Consider the following 18494-nt stretch of genomic DNA (forward strand, 5'->3'; position numbering starts at 1 on the left):
ACCGCTGAACTGTCCAGAACCGCCATGTCAAAGCACCGCTGAACAGGGCAAAGACCGCCATGTCAAAGCACCGCTGAACAGGGCAAAGACCGCCATGTCAAAGCACCGCTGAGCAGGGCAAAGACCGCCATGTCAAAGCACCGCTGAACTGTCCAGAACCGCCATGTCAAAGCACCGCTGAACAGGGCAAAGACCGCCATGGCAAAGCACCGCTGAACAGGGCAAAGACCGCCATGGCAAAGCACCGCTGAACTGTCCAGAACCGCCATGTCAAAGCACCGCTGAACAGGGCAAAAACCGCCATGGCAAAGCACCGCTGAACAGGGCATGCACCGTGTAGGAATGAAAAGGCAGCCACATCAGGCATCCTTATCCCATGTGCAGCTGGGACAGTGACAGGACAGGTACTTTCACGTGGAGACTCATCCAGTCTGGGCACCAGTCCCCCTCCAGAACCAGTGGAGACCTGCATGTACTTGAGAGACTGTGGCTTTGCACTCCTCAGGATTGAACAGTGGGCAAACCACCCACTGTAGAGACTTGAGAGACTGTGGCTTTGCACTTCCCAGGATGGTACAGTGGGCAACCCACCCACTGTAGAGACTTGAGAGACTGTGGCTTTGCACTCCCCAGGATTGAACAGTGGGCAAGCCACCTACTATAGAGACTTGAGAGACTGTGGCTTTGCACTCCCCAGGATTGAACAGTGGGCAAGCCACCCACTGTAGAAACTTGAGAGACTGTGGCTTTGCACTCCCCAGGATTGAACAGTGGGCAAGCCACCCACTGTAGAGACTTGAGAGACTGTGGCTTTGCACTCCCCAGGATGGAACAGTGGGCAAACCACCCACTGTAGAGACTTGAAAGACTGTGGCTTTGCACTCCCCAGGATACATCAATGGGCATGGAGCCCCGTCGTGGATCTGGCTTCGCATTCATCTGGCTGAGGTGCCCCCCCTTCCCTTCCCCCTGAGGTGCCTGTTTTATTTCCATCTGATGCCACGGCAGTGTTCTCTCCGATTTTGGTCAGGTATCTATTGTGGGCCTCGCCCATGCATTTTTGGACTGTTGGTGCACGGACATTGTTGTGTACATATCTGCACTACTTCTCGGATTGTATGTGTAAATAAGAGTGATTTTGAGATATATTTATCTGTATATTTTTTTATGACATGTATATTGGCACATTACAATGTTTGCCCGAATTTGGCTTTGTGTTTTAATTCTTCCGGGGGGATTGTGGGTTGTTATTGTAATTTTTGATAATGCATTGGTGTGTATGTTGTAACATGCGAGGGTGGGGGTGGGGTTGTTTGGTGGGTGTCCCCCTAACTTTTGCCTCACCCCTCCCCTGTGTCGTAGGTGCAGTACTCACCGGTATCTTCTGCGCCTACGTAGCTGTTGGTCGTAAAGGAGCAGAAAAACTAGTGCAGGGAGTATTTGGAGTTCGGGCTCCATGGTGTCCTCGTTCCTCGTGGGATGTGTTGAGGTGAGCATTTTCCCATTGCAAAAGCTGTTTCCACCGTGTTTTTATCCGCGGTGCTTCCGCCCCGGAAAAGGTGGCGGATTGGCGGGTTGTAATAGTGTGGGCGGTACATTGTCTCCCGCCTGTCTGTTGGCGGTAACCGCCGCGCTGCTTGTCTGTACTGCCGTGGCGGGCGGTGTGTTAAAGTGGCTGTCTTTGTTGGCGGTTTCCGCCAGGGTCATAATTCCCTTTTATTGTCCGCCGGCCTGTTTGCGGTATTACCGCCGCTTTAACACTCTCCACCAGGGTTCTAATGACCCCCAATATCTTAAAGGAACATCTGCATTTCGCAACATCATACTTGTACGAGAAAGGGGAAGTAACTTCTGATGGCGGTGATGCCTGCAAAGTCCCAACCCTTCCAGCATTGATGCAGATATTCTGTGTGTTGAAATAGAATAATAGGATACAATGCTGTGTTCCAAAAATACTGGCTTTATACCAGTGTATCATGTGTTTTCTCCTGACCTTTGGATCACCATTTGTTTGGTGAAATAGTTTGTGTGAATATTTCACTGTTACTGAGTGTAATTGTTATTTATTTTTTTAGTTTTGATTTCCGTTTAAGAGTGTACTGGTATATGTGATTAGAAGGGCTTTCCTATAGCATCTATTTGTTCATACTTATTAAATGTCTCAGAATGGGACTTTAGATACAGGGACAGTAACAAAATATTAATATAATGTTATCAGTAGATCTACAATGTCACTTCCGAATGTATGTCCTGTGTTACACTTACACTATTTGAGAAGGACTTGATGCATTGATTATACACATGACTATAGAATGATGGTTGGCTATTACTATTAACATGTGTTTTCCAAATTTATTACTGCATATTATTTTTGAAAGTATAATTAGAGAAGTTTATGTTGCAAGTGTGATGCAGGGATGAGAGGGAGAGAAATTTTAGTTCTGTGTACCGATTTATGTCATGTTTCAATATACCTTTCTTCTTTCAGAAGCATGCGGTTACACACAGAGTAGAGAGCCTTTCCCCCCACGTACCTCAATTGGGTTTTCCTTTCCTGATTAAAAAAATGTAAACAAGATTAAAAAAAAAATAGATAATAAGGAAACAAAAACATTTTTAGATGCATATTATCCCTAGCTCCACTTTAGCCTCACCTAGTTGAGTTACAGGTTTCCGATGTAGCACATATATGGTTTGCAGTGATAACGATTGTGCCTTTGATATGTGAATATTTCTGTGCTGCCTACATTAGTAGAATGGAATGGTGCTACTAACAGTGATGTTGTATGTTACATGTGTTATGATGATCTAGTTTTTGATATGAGTAACAGCTGACAGGTGGTACAATAGACTGTGGGATTAGGTGTGCGCAAAGAGGAGGGGGTGAAATAATTTATTTAATTTAGTTACCCCATAAACTAGTCAGATATGTCCCTTTATAAGATTTTGTGCATCTGCTGAGCGGTTCTAGATTGATGCACTACCACTTGCTTTATTGGTCAAGAGAGGCACACTTGACAAAGTTGTGAAACTGAGCACCGACTGAAATACTGTTTGACTGGCCTATGAACAAGTCTGGTGCTGAGAAGTTATTATCTGATAAGACATTTTGACAGCAGTTTGCATTGCCTTCAGCTTTAGGTGCTGCAGGCCCTTCCTGGCTAGACAACACTACCTGGACATGATCTCCAATAGGGAGATTGGGCTTGGGTCACCTGTAAAGTAGGAGGGACTGACCTCCTGGATCCACAGCTCTTACACCAAGAAGGTAGCGGAACATGGACATCCGCAGCAGCAGAAACGAGTGGAACAACTGGTGGACCCACCATCACGGTAGAGTCTCCGCTCAACAAGGGCTGCTCGTGCTGCACGCCTCCAAGAGGCCAAGGGTGTAAGCGGGCCCTGTTTGGTTCTAATACAAAGTAATCAAGTTATCCTTTGATGCCACACTGAGGGGGTACCACCGACTGTGGCACAGCTGATTGCCATTCCATGGTACTGTAACTGCAGGCTGTTGGCTCCGGGAATAGGAGCCCTCTACCACTGCAATATTTAAGGATCTCTTCGTCTCCTCCAAAGAGTATAACTGCAAGGACTATGGGCACCGTCAACCTCACCAACTGTTAACTTCAGCATCACAACCTTCAACTCCTGCAGTTCTGGCTGAAAGACCTCAGTAAACCCTCAGTTCTAGACTACCTGGCCTCCATTCTACAATACCTTTTGCCTCAAGTACTGGTGACCTCTGGGGCAAAATATAAGGTGTATGAAATTGATAATTTTGAAATTCTCTTTTGAAATTCAATAAGGCAACAATGTCCGACACCCCTTCAAGGCCCACCAAGAAATAGCCATGGGCACTAGATTTTTTTGTTATTGTTGTGCTACTTCTCATGGAGTCTGCTGATTTCCAACGGATCACCCTTACTTCGAATAGGAGCATCAAATGACAATGAGACTTTGAACATTAAAACTTTGAACTTCTTTCCCAAATTATCAGTAGAAGTAAGCACCACAGAGATGAGCAAAGATGCTTTGAGGGACAAAGAAGAATGTTAGAAGAATGTTAAATTGAAAGTGAAGTATGATGCAAAGCTAAATATATTGTGTCATTTGAAGTTTGCGCACACCTGCTCCAACAGTGCTTAGTAAAAAAAAAAAAAGAATAGAGTAGTACCGTACATCACCTTTACCAACTATAGCTGTGAAAGACATAGAACAGCATCAACATTCCATTTCCTGTCAAATAAGAGTTGTCATTGATAATAATGCAAAATATCAAGTACAGGTGTAGTGATCTTAATAGGAGGAATGGGTTGTTATTAGGTTAAGACTAGATTAGTAAGTAGTGGCCCAACTTTGCTTCCCAGATTCCAGGTAGAGGAAACAAATATTTGTTCCTAATTACACACACACACACATCAGATAACAACTAAGGTTAATGTCCCATGTGCAACATTGCTTACACAAAAAAACACACATATAGTAATATGTCAGGTATCCTCTGAAGTTTGAACAAGAGGTACAAAAGATGTCAAAAGACAGCCATAGTAATGATTCCCAAGATAGCAACAGCATGCACCAGACACAATATCTAGACCTAAACACTGATGGGTGGGAGACAGTTCCAGGAGGATTGGGAAAACCATTCCATCATTGATTATCAGAGGAGGGAATGTGGAAACTGGCTAAGGAATCCATGTTATTATCCCCCCAGGCCTGACCTCATCCTGTGATACTCAATGATGTACAGGCCTGAAAAACATAAGCAGAAGGTTGGATGACCTTTAGTACATTAACCCTGACACGCAGCTTGTAAAGCAAGGCTTGCTTAAAAGAGAAAGCTCATGCGACATGCATTGCTTCATTCGCCCAGCAAAATACAGACATCTCGATGTCCACATAGGTCGGAGGAGAGGTTATGAGGAATCAGGATTGGTGACGCCTTGGAAAGTCCCAAACGTCTGAGAAATGTGAAGGTCACGCTTGTGCTCATCTTGTATCACGCTGCCACCATGAAATGTTGTTCTACTGTGATTGGATAGTGCCTAATATATGTGTAATACCATGCATCTCCTGATCAATATCACGCCATGTACTTGATGAAGAAATTATCTTTCAGTTGTTCTGATTGGATGATGTATTTTCACCCTTTTGTAGTTTTCATGCATAAAAGATTGTATTGGAGTTCTGCAATTCAGACTGCTTGGCATTAGCATTTCAAGCCACAGTCTCCATGTACATGTCTTTCTATTTCTAATAAATTCTTTATGTTTACCCAGAAGAGCTGGCTAACGGTCGTTTGTATCCTGGATGGGTGCTGAATAATTTAGCTTCTACAGTTAGTCCCTCCACTTCTTTTTAGGGTCGAGCCTGTGAATGCATGCACTAGCGCATGTGTCTTTCATACGAGACACTTGTGTTCAGTAAAGGGCTTGGAGCCTGCCTGTCGCTCACCATTTGTTGGATTGCGTGGAACTCTTCTTTACAGCCTTGTAATTCATCAAGGCATGTCTGGCGTCATTTCCATTCCTCTGTATGGAGCAGGGAGCAAGCAATAATTGATTTCAACCTAATTAGCGCCCCTCCGCTACTCCCCAGCTGATCAAAGTACTATTTTGTTCTAACTTCCAGTTCCCCTTAAACAGAAAGCTTGTGACTGGCAAAAACGTGCCCAGCAGGACAAACAAAATTGCAAAGTTTTATTTTTTAAAGCTAACTTTATTTTATTTTATTTTGTTAAGTAGTCTTTTCTCAGTTTCCACTCACTTTTTTTTTTTTTTTTTCGTGGGCGCCGTTGTCAAAAGATGCCAATTAATATGGGAGACCTCTTGCATTGCGAATGCTTGTTTTAGGACTTGTGCCCTGGTCACATTCCTCCACGCCTTTGATCATGTTCATAAAAATAATGATACTAGCTACTACCTCCATTTTGTGCAGTGGTACGTCATTTCCCCCTGCCCAACAGTTTGTGTTTTCTCTTCCTAAAATAATATTACTGCCAAAAGCTGAAAGAAAACATAAAGTAGAGGGAGAGTAAAGTGATAACGACAAAACCTTATTTCTGCGAGTAGAAACATTCGTGGACTTGTTCAGTAGTTATAGTAAAATGGAGGGTGACCAACGCTGGTCACGGTCGGGCATTGTCAGGCGTTTTCACGTTGCAGGACAGAAGTTATGCTCTACCATTCACGCATCAATGCTGACCACCACCCGCTGAGTAACTGCCACCTCATGCACTTGTGCTCGCTGCAGCTCCTATGACCAACTACGACGGACGCCACCAGTGCGTTACCTATAGGCCTGGGGGGATTTACGTCAAGTTCCGAAGAAATTCCTCTGCGACTTCCTAAAGCCTGTAATTAGACACACGCCCTCAAATACTTAAACATCTTCTACTCCTTCTTCGAGCTCACAACAGGTCTTTCTAGAGCACTCTGTAAAGTTAGAGTTTCCTGGGCAACTCCGAAGAAAGAGTCCCGCTGAGACAGCACCAGAAATCACTAGACGACGACGACTGGGGTGTATTGTTCGGTGGGTAGCAACTCTCTTTATTTCCTCTAATACATTATTAGATAGGTTGCATTATCCGATAGGCTGCATTAGCTGCCAAATTATCTGATAGGATTAGGATACATTATTTTTAAAATGGCTAATCTGGTGGTAAAATACGTTATCGGATGAAATGTTCTGGGTTGGAAGGGGTTTTTCCTGTTTAATGATTTGTCTGTTTAAATTGCGATGTGACGAAATAGGTATCCAAATATCCTTGTTGATCTCAGGGCGTACATTGGTTAGTAAAATTGGGGAGGTGTGAGCTTCAGGACTTCTAACAATCACGCTGGGCACACAACGCTGAAATGCATAACACGACAAGCGGGATAGGTGAGAGGGCTTAAGGGGCAGTGGAAAGGGAGAGGAATGCGATTGATAGGGGCACTGACAGAGAAAACACATTATTTTGTGAAATAACCAACAATTTTGAAGTCTTTCCAAACAGAGAGAGGGAGAGTGTGTGTGTGCGTTTTCTGTCTGTGTGGTAAAAATTCATGGTGAAATCCAACAGGAACCGCACCATACCCGAGTAACCCGACTGAAAACGCCTGTACCCAATTATGTATCACAAAATACATTAGGGAAGTGTAGCACCCCTAACCCCCCTGAAGCTACGCCCCTGGGTAATCTGGTACTTATGATCTCATGCCCTCCCACTCGTGTGTATGTGATAGCAAAATGCTGCACTTATGTGTGCCTCACAGTTTTGTCATAAGGTTTGATGCACATCCCCTGGTGCAATTTGCAGAAAGATAACAGGTAGAGCAGGGACATTTATACTGCACGTACTTCCATTGTAAAGGGGCACTCCATTAGTGCTTCATTGTGGTCGTCCTACATAGGATTTATGATGTACACAAGTTGCGGCAAACCGACCCGTAAGAGACGAATTTACGTGCACAGTGCAGTTCCCTGATACGCGCGTGCACTCGATACGGACGTGTGCACGGTGTTATTTCTTAGCTTTTGAGCCTTGATATTGAGCCACAACCTCAGCCTGTCTTTCTCAGAGAAAGAAGCACTTCTCCCATAAGAAATGCATGGACCACCGAGAAGAGCTATGTAAATCACATTTAAAAATAAGCAGAGAAGAAAGTCTGTCTGCTGTCAAATGCTAAACGTTTGTAGTCTTGTTGGGTAAGATCCTAGCACCACATGGATTTCCCAGAATAGTTTGTGTCGGTAGCAACCTATGAGCCGCTGGGCCTCAAACAAGGCCATTATTTCATCTAATAATGTATTTATTTGTTTGTGTTTGAACCTATTATTTACGTATTTTTATATGCATTCAATCATATATTTACATAATCTTTATTTGTGTATTTACTTGTTTTATTTATTCATGCATGTTTACTGATTTCATTTGTCGATGTATATATTTATCAATGCTTTTTTGTGCATTTTAATTTGTATTTTATTTACTTATTTATACATTTTCACTCATATATTTATTAATGTAATATTTTTATTTTAGCACTTATTTTTTACGATTTATATTTGTGGGGTTGTGCTTAGTTTACCCATCGTCTTGCACCCATGTTACTGCACTAGGTGGTTGAGAAGGACACAGATATACAACTGTGTCACAGTTTGACATGTTCCTCCATGGTGAGTTCAATCTTTTCAAAGTACACCCCTGTAGAGCTTGAAAAGGTTACGCGTGAAATTTGTGAATTACAGGGGGAAATAGTTCGTCTTGAAAGGGAAAAATGCCACAGTCTTGGTTTGAGGAGTGTTGAGTTCTGAGGCAAGTTCCATTCCAGAGCCCCAAGGCTTCAGTGTGTAAGTTCTAACATATATTCCTAAATCCTCATTGAAGAGGGTCGTTTTCAATACATTTCAGACCCTGTGTAAAGTTGTCAGATCTCATTGCTGGGCACAATTTGTTCCATGGCTAGTAATCCTTGAGGGTTTGTCATGTAGGCTTCTCCTGCTTCGACTTGCCATGGTGCATTTGACCACTGTATTTGGATCTGATGATCTTGGCGGGCACTCAGGGAGATGACAAATTATGAAAGAATAAGGGGGCTTTATCCCACAAAGCCTTGCTCTTCAAGTAGAGAAGAACTGGGTCTTAGTGCATAGTATGCACCAATCACGTGACTGCAGAGTCAGGTCCACTGCTGCTTAGAAAATTCAGTAATATTAGCAGATTAGGTCCCCAGCTTTTAGAAATGACTCAATTTTGTGTCCCCAGATTCCAATAATGATTCAGTGGGGGTCCCCAGGTTTCAGTATTGATAGAGGGAGGGTCCACAGAAGTCAAACGGTTGGGAACCACTGCCCTAACACAAAACTGTTATCTTTTAGAGGCTGCAACAACAGAAGATTGGAAGATGATGATATGGATTGGATTAGGATTGGCCCTCAGCCTCTGTCTCTTACCCACAGGTGAGGATTTCGTATACTCTGACTTTGCATAGCTTCTCTTTCTCCATCTATGTGTCCTCCTTCTGCGATCCCCTACAACCTTTGGGTGGAGGGGACATGTCTTTCCTAATATGCTCACACTTTCTCCTTGGTCCAAAGGAAAACTGTTTGTTCTGCTTTTTTGATCCAGTCTACCACTAGACCTTCCTTTAATACAATATTTATCATGCAGTATTTGATGTCTCTTCCCACCAGAACATAAAGCTTTAATACCTTTAATGCTCTGGGCCAAGTATTTTAAATCAATGAAATAACCTGTGTATACGGCCCTAATAGTAGCACAGAAGTATGTGGTAAGAGCTCCCTATTTAAAAAGGTGATTCACTGTTCTTTAGGCAGCGTACACATATTTCTGAACGTGTTTCTCATTTGCCCACACTAAAAGCGTCATCATTCTAACTTAAGTATACAGGTAAATAAAATTATTCCTCTTTGAACTGCAAAATCTTCATTTTCAGTTTCAGCAGAGGCTGGCATGTTTACCTCCTAAGGGCTTCAACGCCTAGTCAGGGATAGAAGAGTAGTAAGCGCTCTGTACATACAGTTACAATATTACACGACGCAATATCCTCATGTACAGGAGTACCTAAGGTATGTACACCTAATCACTCCATTCCACAACAGTAATACCTAAAGGCTGCGATTCATGCTTCTTGAAAGCACGGAATAAATTAAATATTACACCCTTGTTTTGAATTGTAGTTGCAATAACACCGGTTATGCCCCGGCACTTATTCTTCTGCAAATTAAGCTCTGTAGGAGAAGCAATGTTTTTATGGAGGGGTTAGAGTTAATGGTATCCAGCAGTCTAAATGTTTAAGGGTTTGCTGTGATGACAAAGGCGGTTGCGGGAATATAACACGTCTTATTTGTCTCAATGAATGAGTACAGACCCGACCTGTTGTTGGTGAGGAGGGTGATAAAGAAACAAGCATTTGCAAATGCCATAGGTTTCATCGTTGTGATTGATTATTTTTTTGGTGAGTTTTAGCCTGGTGACCAGTTGTGCAATATAAGTTAAAGAATCTCCGTAAAAGTGTTATGACTTTTTTTTCTGAGAAAAACAATATATTGTGCAGTGACTGGTGGTAATATAAAGTGCTCCTGTACCTTTGGGATGTTGGCGCTATATAAAACTGGCCCTAATACAAAATTGTGAAGAACAGCTTTGAATGTGGAGGAGATTTGCGGGGTGTAGGGGATCTATGCAACAGTGTAAGTGATTTTCTCTTCCGTGTTCTGTTTGAGCAAGGCAAATGATAAGTAGATTTTGAAAGGTGGTGTGTAAAAAGTATTTTTGGGTGGAAGGTACTTTTTAGAAGCTGATTATGAAAATGTGTTGGATATGTGATGCGAGGACTGTCTGTCGTACACTACCGGGGTGAGTGGTGGATTTAGGTGATGTTTTAGAACACATAGTCCATTGTAAGGCAAATTATATGTGTCTGGATCACTGGGCAGGTAGGTATTTGTATGTTTATGAGTGAGTGTGAGTGATATCTTCTATTTTATAATGTCACAAACTGTACTAAAATCAGAATAAATTGTTACGCAGTTTTCCGCGCCCTTTATTTTCTGATTATATGCGGAGGAGGACGCACAGCGTGATGTCATCTGGGGCAGCGCAGTTGGAGACGAGGTTATTACTGCAACTCTCAAAGGCTAATAATGACTATACAGAAACGTAGTGCACCACAATCAAAGCAATCATCTTTTCGCTGTTCCCTGAAGCGCCCCTTTCCCTACAGCTGTGGTGGTGTTGTTGCGGAAGAATGTCTGGCCCCAGCCACGAAGTTCTATTTTTTGCTTGTGTGCCATGAATTTAAGCTTTATTTTGCCATCCCGTGGTTGAAATCTTCGTTTGCTCACAAACTGCATATTAATATTTAAAAAAAAACAGTGTCGGTATTATTAAATGCATGTTTAGGTCCTTTTTTGTTTGGCAGACATTCACTCACATTTTGGCAAGCGTGCATGGTGCTCTTGTGGTCACAATAGCCCATGCTATTTCCAATCTCACTTAGAACCTAAGGTATTGCTAGGGCCACTCGAATTATGCTGCAGGAGTGGGACAAATTATGAGGCAAGGTTGAGTAAAATATGTTGTGAGAAAAGGCAAATTATGCATCATAATGAAGCACATCTTGTAATAATATTACTTCAATATTTTGTCGTTTTTAAACTTGATAATACTGTCTGGGCATTGGTTGCACCTCATTAGCACCAGTTTAATACCTAAATATAGCAATAAGCAACAGAAAGAAAACCAGTCCAGCTTAACAAAGGGCATTCTCTGCAGGGCAACACGTCACTGCATCACTGCATTTGTGGTAACTTTTGAACCATTTGGGCTAGAAACATTTTTTTTTTTTTAAATATGCAGATCGCCTATATCAAATCTATGTGCCTTTGACAATGTTTTTATCCATGGTGGACAGTAATATATAAACTGAATTAGTTACTCAAGTGTTTGTGATTATGGCCTGACTTGAAGATACTTTCCCTCATTTGGAGCCAGGGGTTTCAGATATTTGTGTATTAGGAATAGAGTAGTTTAAACACCCATCCATTAAACATGCAATCAACATAGATTCAGTCAACCCACCCGCATTCAACACAGGTATCCATCATCTATCCATTTACCATCTACTCATAACACAGTAGGTAAAGCTTCTTGCTGTTCAAGTAGCCTCGCAGTGAGAGAAAGCACAACATGGGTATTTCACAAAATCTCTGTAGTGTTCCATATATTGCAGTTATGGATGCCTGTAATGTTAATGATAACCCATCTATTTGTGCAATAGTTTATAGACAAATTCTACATCCGAGCCTAAGGTCCATAATAGTCACAAATTGAAGCACTACCACAATCCTACATCACAAGGACCAATTACAAAGAAAAATGAAGCGGTGAGATGGGCATTATTCACTTGCACTCACTTGTTCGAGAACAAACGTTGCCCCTCACATTTACATAATGTAAATTTGTTATCAGATGTAGCTCATGTCAAAAGGAGAATGGCATATTGCATATTAGATCATACAACAAAAATAGGAATATTATTCCCTGTTTGCTTGCCAAATGACCGGAGGGAAAGCTAATAAGATGTGCCTCTGTTCTCGCCTGGCAGGGGGATTCGTGTAAAAATTCCATGATCTAATTCGGTAGTGCCCAAAGCATCTTATGGCTGTAAGATACAAGAATATACACAGGCAGTGATCTGTTTTTTTTTGTAAATGAAGATATATTTTACAGCATTGCCAATGTGTCCTCGGTGAGATAATTCAACATTTTTCAACTCCTGAAGAATACTTATTATGTACAGATTAAGCTCAGTAGCAGATGGTAACATTCTGTCTGTGCAGCAGCTTCACAAATCCTAATTATTAATGCCGGGACAACCTCGCATTATTTACTTTCGGCTGAACCCCACTGCTTTGGTGATATCTATAGAGATAATAGGGAGCAGAATGTGCCGAATAGAGCTCTTTAGACACAAGTGGAGAGCCTGTGAAAACATACTAATAATCCAAGCACTAGGTTTTGAATTTCTGTTTTTTTCCCAAAAATACATCATTGTGTAAATCTCATGTGCAGACATAAAAATACATGTTTTGTCTGACAACTAGTTAGTCCATATTTTGAAAATGCGGTCCAAAAATGTCAAGCATATTTAACAACATACTGCTATCTGTGGCAAAGGTGTATTTCCAAATGGATCAACAGTTTATAGTTTATAGGTCTTTTTGGGTTTTGGCACAGTCACAGCCCTTCTGGAAATTCCTGGTGACAAGAGATCTGGTGGAAACAATGGAGGAAGGATGATTCAATCTCCATTGAAGCAAATGGAAGAGAGGTGAGACTGGGACAGGGGAAAGACAACGTTGTAACCAGGATTTAAAGTTGCTGGCACTTCTAAGAAGTGCTTGATGTGACTAACAAGTCATCAGAGATAGAATCGAATATTATTGAAAATGTGTTGGAGAATCCCCGAAAATCAGACAGCTGTTAAGGACTTTGGAAATGCGTGCTGACACAAATTGATAAAGCAACAACATGTAGCCAACAAACATCATAAAATGTGTGCTGCCATAGAATTCTTATCAAACACATATTTAATGCTTGCAGCCAGGGGAAGATAGGTAAAGGTAAACCGTAAATGCTGTCCAACCTTTCCCTCATAAAATAAATTCCACCGATTGAGGTGGATGAGAATGAGTACTTGGGCCGCGGTACCTGATAAGAGAAACAACAAGGGAGACAAGCTTTGGTAAAATGCAGGAAATATGCTGCAACCAATAGAAACAGAGGAGACCTAAGTGACAAGCTCAGGAACCAATAAATAGCAAGGGGCACGACCCTTTTTATGGGCGAGCGCAAAGCGCTCTGTACATTCTGTAATCTCTCTTTGGGCTTCAAACCACACCCATGTCACCTCAGTCACTTACATTGGTTTGTGGGCTTGCCTTTTCAAATGCGCTTGCTTTCAATTGTGAAAGGCATGCACACGTCATGCCTTTTCCGGTGTTTAGCCCACCTACACAGCACCTGTAAACTACTAAAAACATGCAAGGCTCGATGTTTTCAGTCTGAGGTCGGACTACTTTATCTGTTTATCTTCCATGCTGCGTGATCGTGCTGTATTTTACATAGCGCGATCCCGCTGCGTTTTTTTTCTTTACAATGCTAAAAGCTCTAACTCGAGCAAATGCAAGACCCGTTGCATTGAAAATTCTTGTTAATATATATATTACCAATAGAGTTCACAAGCTCAGCACAAACGCTGTGCAGGCGAAACCTAAAAAGACACTTTTTGCATTTTGTGTAAATCAGAAGGCAAGCATGGTGGAACTTCTGTATATTTTTTCGTGTCTGTCTGCACTCTTTAGGAAGGGCAGTATGGATTTTAGGATCAAGAGTTAACAGGGTTAGTTAAAAGATGGAGCTAGTGATTCAAAGGCATTTCATTTACCGACCCTAGAAAGATTAAGGCCCGCATTTATACTTTTTCAGCACCGCATTTGCGCCGCTTTTTGACGCAAAAACAGCGCAAACTTACAAAATACAATTGTATTTTGTAAGTTTGCGCCGATTGTGCGTCAAAAAAAACGACGCAAATGCGGCGCTAAAAAAGTATAAATATGGGCCTAAATGCTCAGTTAATTCTGCTGGGATTTCAAAATAAGATCTGTATTGCAGTAGTTACACACGATGTGTGTAGCAGAGGCTCAACCCTTTGAGCTAACTTAAGACATTGGATATTGTGATACAAGCCTCAGAAAGGAATAAAACATCCACATTCAAGCTCCTTTCAGACAATCCTCGATGTTTCACGGGGACTATGTTTTTAAAGTCCACTGTATGTGGTGCTGTATATAAGCACTTGGAGTATGTAGATAACATATCGTGGAGTACATTTAAAGTGATTTATTCAGAGGTGTTTAATGAGAGAGACTCTCATTTCTCAAGCTAGTGTCACTAAGTTTACGATCCCCAGAATGGTGTGGTGGGTTGACCCGTTCAGAGGGCAAACTTGTAGGTGATGCAGGTCTCGGCATTAGCTGTGCTCATTCTTAAATTGTTTGACTAGAAAGAATGAAGGGTTTCTGGTTTCCTGTGTCAGGTCGATTGTGTTCAGCTAAATGTCTGTTTACGTGCTGGGAGTGTCTCGGCGCTAGGATACCAGAGCACGTTATAGTTTAGAATAGAGGAGCCTGAAATTCTAGTGCTTGTTAGGAGCAGCAAGGTCAGAGCCTTGTGATAGTCATGAAGTTTCTGGAAAGACTTTAAAATGCACTCTTCGTAGCTTTTTTGTAAATGTGAAATAGATATTTTGTGATTCGCTTTTCTGTTACATGTGAAATAGATATTTTGTGATTCGCAAAAGCCCCATGTTCTGTTACTGCCCCATTGCTACCTAGTTCAGGCACCGGTTATATGACATCTTCGTCACATTGCAATGTGCTGTGTTTTTCTACATTATCTGTGGTAAATCTCCTTAAGTTTTGTTATGCCATTGATGCTTAGGAGCCTATCTCAGGGGTGTGGTGTGAAAATACTTCTGCCATGAGACCAGGGCAGTATCTATAAACCACAGACATAAACTGCTACATTACAAGTTTGTCTGCCGAGCTTACCACACACCAACTAAACAGCACAGCAGGGCTGGCTCTAGGATGGTGCGACCGGTGCCATTGCACCGGGTGCTGACTTCGGTGGTGGTGATGTGCTTGCAAGCGTATTATGATTTTAAAAGCAGCTGCTGCTGGCATTCCAAGCTTCCAGCTATTTTCAGCCAACTATAAAAATGTCGAGGTAAAACTGTAATAATGTTCTTTCTGGAGATAGATCGGAGTTCTGTCTAGTGGAAGTTTTGACTCATCTTAAGGTAATGCCAAGGCTTACTATGTCTGCTGCTAAGAAAGTGCACTATGCAGATCACAAAGTGAATATAATGTAAAAAAGGTCAGTGTGTTATTGCTTTTATCACAGATATCCTCTTGTTACGTGCAGTTTATACGTTAAAATCCTAACATAGAACAGTAAGCTATTAACTGTCATCAAAGAGCTGCATGCAAACAGCAAGGTATAGATTAGAGCGTTATGATTTTGTCCCCAATTCTTCTTATTAAAGAGAACCCTCAACCATGGTGTTACATTTTAAATTTTGAGGTTGTGCTTCTCTAGAGAAAGCACTCAAACTATACTGCCTACCAATATACATGCTGTGACTCCTATACCTTGTACTCATCTGTCTTATATAACATTTCCTATATGCTGATATACAAATGTAAGATTGATTGTCTGTGTGCTCTGACACCGTACCCTAAACTGGTATGAGTGATGTTATAAAACGAATTAAATGCATCTGAGAGAGAGTGGTTTTGGGGGCTTAGGTGGCTCTGTTTAAGGGTGGTAGTGAGGGAATCCATGGCAGAGTTGATCACTGGGGGCTGCCAACGAACACTGTCGCACCGGGGACAACCAATACTAAAGCCAGCCCTGCAGCACAGAATAGGCCCAAGTTGCTGCATCAATGTCCACTCTGTTGCGCAGACAATGCAGGCATGGTCCACATGGCCTGGTTTTATGCACCTGTATTCCAATTTTGGGGAAAGGTTTTCGATCATAAACCCCAAATGACACAGGATAACTCTGCATGCACTACCTGCACTGCTTCGTCTTATCAGAATAATTCCGGCAACCACGAGGAGATTCACGGCACTGGTCGTATTGCTCACCAAACATAGAACAGCTCTACATTGGCATGGAGACACAATACAGATGATAACAAACTGGCTGTGAACACATCACAGTAAGCAACACAATAGCAGAGGACTATGCTGCTCTATAGCCCCAGACATAGAGACAAATAGAGTCCACTCTGATTTTTCCGGAGAAGCCCTACTGGATATAAAACTAAACCAAGACACATATTAGAGTTAGGCCCACCCACTTAAAGGAGACAGAGTGACCACACAGAAGTTACTGGCCTTTATGCAGAGCATTATAGGATATTTGTTGATAAGTATTGTGTATGACAAGATTTAATTGATGTGCGCAGTGTTACAAGGTGCCATTCCATCACAAACGTATCCCTCTAAAAAAATCACTGCCTTTAGATGTTATAATTGTGTCGTGTTCTATGAGCGGTTACCAGCATGGTGCTGAATGAATGTGGATATCATGCTCTATGTCCTGCACTGTAATAACATCTTGACAATTTTAAATTGACTCGTTGTATTGTTTTTTTCCTTAAAATAAAACAAAAGAATTAAAAAGAGTATGAGCGAGAATGACAGTGAGTGAGTGTATTAGTGAGTCAGAGTGAATGAGAATATGTGAGAATGAGAGAGTCTAAGAGTCACTGGGAGCGAGAAAGTGAGAGTGAGTGGGAATAAGTGAGTCAGAGTAAGAGTGTGCGTGAGTTAAAATAAATGTGTGCAAGTGAGAGAACGAACGAGCGAGAGTATGAGTGTAAGTGAATGTAAATGACGTGAGTGAGAATGTATTATTATGCTTGCAAGTTTACCGTTGGATCTGACATACTTCTTGGCTTATAGAGGCATCTATAACAAACTGGTTTACTGTGGTCAGTAGCTGCTTATTGGCGACCCACAGCAAAGTGATGGTGCTGGCACATCGCAGCTAAATGCTGGCATGGGGTGCCTGGCACCGGCTATTGGAGGAAATTCTCTGCATAAGGGAGGACGACCATGTCATATGTCAGCGACATCCATAACTAAATTACCCACAGTGCATGCACGACCAGTAACTGCAAAATAATGGTACTGGTATATTGTAGGTAATGAATGAGCTAAACGGACATCCATGACAAAATTGTGATGCTGTCAATAAAGGTAATCTTTTTAGACATGGAGGCATTTAAAAAAGGGTGGTCAATTAATTGAGACTGTTAGAGTGCATTGGCTTGACACATCATAGAAGGACTTGAATATTTAATGAGTGTCTTTTCAGAGCGTATGGCCCTTTTTTGTAACTTTATCGGAAAAGTGTTTTTTAAAATGCTCTATTAGAGCACATTTTTTCCCAAAATGTTTTCAAAGGGAAGAACCCTTCACCCCGTCCCATTTCCTGATATCCTCTAGAAGAGGTCAGACTCGCATGCTTTGCTCACTCAATACAGTTTAAGTAAATGTTCCCTTGGCATATCGTGTTGGCACCTTAAAATACATGATATCTATAGCAGACATTTTTCTGTGTTGAGTTGTTTTTATTAATCAGGCAGTTTTTTGTGTGGAATTTTAGCAATGTTAATTATTGTGATGTCTTCGGGATTAAGGTCACATGACAGCACTTCATGGAATGATTAAGGGTCAAAGATCATATGATGCCACTTCCTGTGCAGTAATTAAGGCCAAAGCATGTGTGATGCCACCACCTCTGGCACTTTGGTGATTCCACATCCATGTTGTATGCCACCACGCTTGCGTGCTTGTGTGTGCCACACCTCCTACTGTCAAGGCTAAACACTAGGTCATTGTGGGGTCTGCCTACCTGAATTAACTCACACTTTTTCTCTGTCTCTGCAGCCTCTGCCCAGAATATTTGCTCCTCAGATGAGATATACGATGAAGCCAATGACACCTGCAACTGCAACCTGACCATGTACAATTCAACAGGTAACACGAAAAGCTGAATCAAACTCCCATGAGCACCTGCTGCTAACACCAGTTGGGCCTTCGGTTTTGTACACGTTTGCCAGAGCTGTAACTTCACTCTCCTTTCGTTGTTTTCATCACCTCAAGATGAATTCACCCAATGTGATCATGAGGTCATGCACACTTCTGTGGTTATGTGCAGCGCGGTGGGTGAAACGCTACAGAAATTCCAATTAGCTCGCTGCATCCCACCCTCTCCATCCATGCTCACACAGAGAGATGTGCGACCGTGTTTGAATCAAATCTTTATGACTCATCGAGGATTCATCATATCTGACACATACTATTAGTCACACGCGGGCAAGGTAGAGTCTGTCTCCAGTCCC

General features: G+C 42.0%; 1 protein-coding gene across 1 annotated transcript in view; it reads left to right on the forward strand.

The window, feature by feature from the left end:
• The first annotated feature begins 6377 nt into the window (after positions 1-6377).
• The window catches only part of LOC138284834 (uromodulin-like), a 68320-nt gene continuing 56203 nt past the window's right edge, over positions 6378-18494 (forward strand). The window contains exons 1-3 of the mRNA XM_069224022.1: positions 6378-6534; positions 8866-8946; positions 18040-18129. Coding sequence (XP_069080123.1) covers positions 8892-8946; positions 18040-18129 — 145 coding nt within the window. The 5' untranslated portion in view covers positions 6378-6534; positions 8866-8891. The remainder of the gene's footprint in view (positions 6535-8865; positions 8947-18039; positions 18130-18494) is intronic.

This window comes from Pleurodeles waltl, chromosome 3_1 (genome assembly GCF_031143425.1).
Source record: "Pleurodeles waltl isolate 20211129_DDA chromosome 3_1, aPleWal1.hap1.20221129, whole genome shotgun sequence".
NCBI lineage: Eukaryota > Metazoa > Chordata > Amphibia > Caudata > Salamandridae > Pleurodeles > Pleurodeles waltl.